The 6,000-nt window shown below is 38.2% G+C and overlaps 1 protein-coding gene across 1 annotated transcript in view; it reads right to left on the reverse strand.

Annotated features, from left to right (window-relative positions):
• The window catches only part of LOC111218790 (inactive dipeptidyl peptidase 10-like), a 51,783-nt gene extending 46,048 nt beyond the window's left edge, over window positions 1-5,735 (reverse strand). The window contains exons 1-3 of the mRNA XM_022741263.1: window positions 5,730-5,735; window positions 4,958-5,069; window positions 3,976-4,071 (exon numbers count right to left, since the gene is read on the reverse strand). Coding sequence (XP_022596984.1) covers window positions 3,976-4,071; window positions 4,958-5,069; window positions 5,730-5,735 — 214 coding nt within the window. The remainder of the gene's footprint in view (window positions 1-3,975; window positions 4,072-4,957; window positions 5,070-5,729) is intronic.
• Between the last annotated feature and the right edge of the window lie 265 nt (window positions 5,736-6,000).

Consider the following 6,000-nt stretch of genomic DNA (forward strand, 5'->3'; position numbering starts at 1 on the left):
GGGGCAAGTGAGACAGGCTGGGGAGCAGGAGAGGCTTTCAGACTGAGCGTGACTGAGAGGAGGCAACCACAGCAGGAAGAGGGAAGGCTCAGACAGCTTGACAGCAACAATACCACATAACAGCCAGACAGTAACCATTCACCGGGGCTCCAAAACAAAAGGACTGTTCCATTACAAAAAGTCATATTTGATGTGTTATTTATGGCGTCAGCAGGAAAAGAGTCTCTTGGATGAGCCTCTTAAGAAAAACAAAGGGAGCAGTAAGATGGTGGCACAAACATCTCTCAGCATCCCATTCAGGCTTCATTTCCAACTGCTGACTGTGACTCAACATGCGAGTATCATCATGATATGACTTTCTCGTAGCGTTAAAATGGTGCATTGTGTTGTAGAGTAAATGCAAATAAATGTTAATATACAGCCAAGAGTTCACTTTAATCATTGTTTTCTTACATAAAATGGCCCACCTGCAATCAAACATCATATCACTTGTGATGAGTAATGAGTGCATGTAGAAACTGATCTTGGGTATTAGAAAAAAGGAAGGAAGACCATTAAGCAACACACTAAAGTACCTACACCTGAGGCCAATACGCCCGGTAACCTGCTGTCTTTGGGTTGACGCAGCCAACTCAGCAGAAACTTCGTTAGAATAATCAGGCTGAAGACACATCTGTACCACTGTGCATTATCATTACCAGGCTTTAGACCTGAGCTTATACGATAATAAACTGCAAGATAAACTCACAACACATAATTGTAGTATTCAGACTGCACACCAAACCTGCAAAATAATATAATCAATGATCTAATTTAATTTAATTAACACTGACTAGAGCATCCGCTTTCGCTCAGCTCTTCATCAGGCTCATGAAACTGTGTGGCGTGCCAAAAGCTTGTGCAGTGATTAGCATACTGGTGGGCAAAATGGACTTAATTCAGATAACCGGTATAGCTGCAAAAATTATAAAAAATAATAATAATAAAAATACACAGAGCAATGCACATAGGAAATAATATAAAAAAAAACAGAGAATACAATAATAATATAAATACACATATACAAATAAAGATAGTTCTTGAAAGCATTATAAATATATAACCTAAATGATCTTTTGTTACTCATAGTTTTCATTAGGTTTAAAATGTTGGACTAAAACTTGTCAGTGTTAAGTCTTATTTCAATACTCAACCTGAAGTTAAATATGACCTCAGCTCTGAGACGTTCCAGGTTTACCAGGCATGTCCGTGTTTACAGCTACAGACAGGGTGGGTCACCACTTCAGACTGAAATATCTCAACAGTTGTTTGGCGGACTGCCATGATACTTTGTACAGACATTCCTCTGGTCCCCAGAGGATAAAGCCTTCTGACTTTGTTCATCCTCTGACTTTTATGTAGTGCATCCAGATGGTTAAATTTTTCACTCATGCAATAAATTATCTCAACGTCTAGATGGATCAGCACAACATTTGGCAGAGATGTTCATGGTCCCCAGACAATTAATCCAAATGATTTTGTTGATCCGGGGACTTTTCCTGGAGCGCCACCATGAGGTTGACATTTGTCTACTTTAGTGACTCAACAACTTTTAGATGCATTGACATGAAATCTGGTACAGACATTCATGGTCCGCGGGATGACCTTTAATAATTTCAGTGATCACAGTCATCAGTCTCAGCCTACTTTGTGTTGAAGCTAATTAGCAAATGTCGGCATGCTAACATGCAAGACGGCGAACACGGTTAACGTCACACCTGCTAAACGTCATCTTATTCAAATTGTCAGCATGCTAACAAACTGATGTCAGCCGATGTTAGCATAGCTGCTAGCTTGGCTGCACACGTCTGTTTACAAGTGATAAAGGTTTTCTGTGCGTCTAAAGCAAACATGTTGTCTTCAGAGAAGGAATAACTTACTGATGAAAATATAACATCAGGTCACCTAGCAGGACAAGTTGGGCACAGCTGGATTTTTAAGATTGCGGGTACAGTCAAATCTAGTCTCAGGTTCATGCATGTACTAGTCTGGCACACCCGATATCAGCCACTTTAATGACAGTGCTCCCACCTCACTATATGCAAATATTCACACCAAAATAAATTCCCCTTTCACAGTATTTTTAAGGAGCACCGTCGCTGCATCCTCGCTCAGCACCACCCTAGACGATTGTGATTGGTTTAAAGTAGGCTTGGGCGATATATTGAACATACTCAATGTATCACGGCTTGTTCCACGTGGGATCTATAAAATGACAATATTTATGTATCAAAAGATTTAAATCATGCATTTAGGGAGTAATTTTCAAAATATCACAATATATATGTAGTGTATTGCAATATAGCCTAAAAATATTGCTACATTACTTATATACCATGTCGCCCAGCCCATAGTGTAAAGAAATGCAAACAGCCCAGAGTGTTTTTCCCCTATGACCAAAAGCAGGTGCAGCTATGTGAGACTATGCATGTAGAGAATAAACCACAGGCTCAGTGTAAAGGCTTAAATATCCAGTGCTTGGAATTCCTCCGTGATCCTTTAGATCTTACAGAAATTATTGAACAAGTTTTATCAAAGAGCTCAAAGTCTGATGAAGTGCATTCAAAACAAACAACTCGTCAATGCGTCTTTGATTTCTTTTAAATTTGTTTATTATTCTCACTGTTAAAGTTTCAGTCTTTCATTTGTTGAAGATTTCCAAGGTAAATTTTATTCTTTCTCGACTTTGAGAGCTTTTGATGTTCATGAAATAGAAGGACTGAGTTTGTATGTTCAGACACCGTTAAACTCATGAGGAGTTGTGAAATCTGTGTGATTCCACATGAATTCATCCTTCTGCCAGAATTTTCAATGATCTTTTTTTAATGGAATTTCTAAACAGACCAAAGAAATATTGAAACAATAATTAGGAAAACATAGTCTTTGGGTAAATCCTATGTATGGAAGAAGCTGAACATAATGTTGTTTGTAGCGTGGATTGTTATTGAATCATTATGCTGCCTGAGGACGAGCACAGAGCTCAACATGCTGTGCTAATCTGTGTCATGGCCATATTCATATGCATCTTGTTCTTCTGTTCTTTTCTGAACTCTAAAGCAGCAGTGAAACAATCATTCTTTGCTGCATGGAGCTTTGCACAGTTTTCAAAAGCAAGATTTCCTTCTTTTTCAATTTGTTGCAAGATTACTTTAGATTTCACAACACAGCACAATCAGTAGGATCATTCCTGTATTTGGATATGTTCAACTGTAACAGAAACACCAGTCTGAAAAACAGAAAGCTTGTATTGTGTTCTCATGACTCAACAGACAAAGGAGAGGAGGAAACAGAGCGTCCAAACTTCAATTTGAAAGCTTTAACAAAGTTTACTGTCGTCAAAAGTTGAAATGAAATGCCTGCCCCACTTCATTAAAAAAGTATAAATTAGGGCTGAACAATTAACTGAAATATTACTGAAATCACAAAATGACCAATTGCAATATCCAAATTACAGCAGCTGCAATTTTTTTGATAAAGGTAAAATACGTCTCAACAGACCATAAATGAAGCATTGTGATGCTACAGAGACGCCTCAACCCACAAATCACCATCTCCAGATGCAAAGGAACATGCATCTTGGGCCCCACAAAAATCACATCATCACCATTCTCATAGCCTATTTTTTTCAGTTCAAATTAAATGCAAAAATGGCCACTCCAACTGCAATTGTCATTAATCACAATCACAATATCTGACAAAATAATCACCATATCATTTTTTTTTTTTTTTTTGCATTTCGTTCAGCCCTCATATGAATCCTTTTTAATGTTCAAGTGTTGTATTTGCCTGAAGTTTACCCTGACTAAAGTTTCTTTTGTCATGACCTCATCATTCCCAAACCTTTATCGTGAAAATGTTGTGACTGAATGTAATCTGGGGTTTGACAGAATCATCCAGCATAAATTTCATATCAGTGCAAACTTCAGGCATACTCACCATTAATCCACTTCACATCAGGGTCATGTATTTGAAAGTTTCTTTGAAAGAGGTCGTCCAGTGTCAACTGTGAACCAAAGGGTTTCCCACTGTCATCTATACAGGGAGGAAAAGATACGTTAAAAATACACTAACAACAACCAATCAGCTGTCAAAGAAAAGAATGAAGTCCCATTAAAATTCAGCTACAAATAATGAAGAAAAGTCACGAGGTGAATCAAAACCTCCGACAAACAATCAAACTTTCTGCGCATGAACATACAAACACACATGAAGGAGAAATATTTCAAATGCACCTGCACAAAGCTGATTTTTAATAAACAAGTGAGATCTAATGAAGGATAATTCTGGCAGGAAATCTCTTCCAGATTTGACTTATTCAGTCCCTGCTCCACTATTTATCACCTCCCCCCCCCACATTGTCTCAGTAAACACTTACAACATGGCTTCATTCACCTCAGACACTGTCTATGACTACACACTGTGTAGATGAATAAAAATGTTCGTTAAGGCAGAGCAAACTGGAGAGTTTGCAGTACAAAAAGGTTAAATACAGACAAACCTGATAATTCATACAGGAATAACAAGTGAAGAAATTGCCAAAGTCAAATTTTTCCATTCATTTTACTCAAACTCTGCTCAGCCCATGAGATAACGAGGTGTCGTTGTCAGCGTCTGGTTGACAGAGTTCATGGCTCACTGTATGATATTGTGCTGTTGGTGCTACTCATGCATTTACCAGGATAAATATACCCTCATGTCAGGCGGTGATAAGGGAAGTTGTATACAGTGTGAATGTGCATGTAGATCTGATAAGGGAGAGAGAAACATAATTGATCCACCTCTCCACTCGGGGGACGTCATCACATGTCTGTGGTGTTTATAGAGTGACAATCATTTGAGGCATAAGAAGCATCTTTAGGAAACATCCTCCATATTCGCCATTATCATGTTTCGAGAGCAGATATATAGGGACTCTTACCTTTTGACAGCAGAACAATGGACAGTCCAATGAGTGAGAGCACCAGCAAGATAACCAGCAGAGAGATGCCAATGCCCTTCCAGTTCCTGTCCGGTCCGATAGGCCCTACGTCCTATGGAACAAGAGAAACGTCATGTAAATGATGATGAATCATGCAGGCAATACCCAAAAATAGCAACACACACGATAAGGAAAACTGAGGGAAAACATTTTTTTTCTTTAAGTAGAGTGTCTTCTCCAAGTGTATCCAGCTGCTGAAGTCTCCTTAAGCAATGGGAGTACCCACAGTAAGCCTTTTATGCTCAAAAGGCTCTGCAGGGGTTGACTGAGCCACACTCTGTTAGGGGTTGAGTCAGACTGTGCAGAAATCTGAGGACACAAAGAGGCCACAACCTCCCCCTTCATACATCAATAAAGTATTGGTGATAGTCCCCACTGTGCTCTGTAGCATTCAGAGTTTAAGTTGCTGCAGTGAAACAGTGTCCCTGAAACCACAAGTCTGGTCAGAGGAAAACTATTTAAAGTATGAGCATATATATGTGTGTGTGTGTGTGTATATATATATATATATATATATATATATATATCAGTTTAAATCTTCAGTTTATTTCCTCATCCACCACGTTCCGTATATAAGGATTCAATGCCAGTGCTTTTAACAATATAAAACCAGTCTGTAGTTTTATTGAACATAATGAGGAGGTGAATAAAGTGCTTAAGGCATAATGTTAGATGAAACATTCCTGAAGCTGTTGAGCAGGTTGTCACATACTAGCATCTTCAAGGAATAAATACACAAATATCTGCAGACAAATGTCCAGGAGAGAAAACAGGATGCAAAAATAAAGTTACGTCTTGATCTTATCATGTGGGTGTTAGTTTTGTGTCTCAGTGATTAATGCAGTGCAGTCATCCAAATTAATTAATAAATACAAATTTAGAAAATATTGTAAATTAAGCTTCCATGTTCCATGATTACGAGAGACATTTAACAAACTGAGATACAGTATTTTCTTTATTTTAATTTTTTTTATAATTACATG

This window comes from Seriola dumerili, unplaced genomic scaffold (genome assembly GCF_002260705.1).
Source record: "Seriola dumerili isolate Sdu_G_001 unplaced genomic scaffold, Sdu_1.0 BDQW01000052.1, whole genome shotgun sequence".
In the NCBI taxonomy this organism is placed as follows: Eukaryota; Metazoa; Chordata; class Actinopteri; order Carangiformes; family Carangidae; genus Seriola; species Seriola dumerili.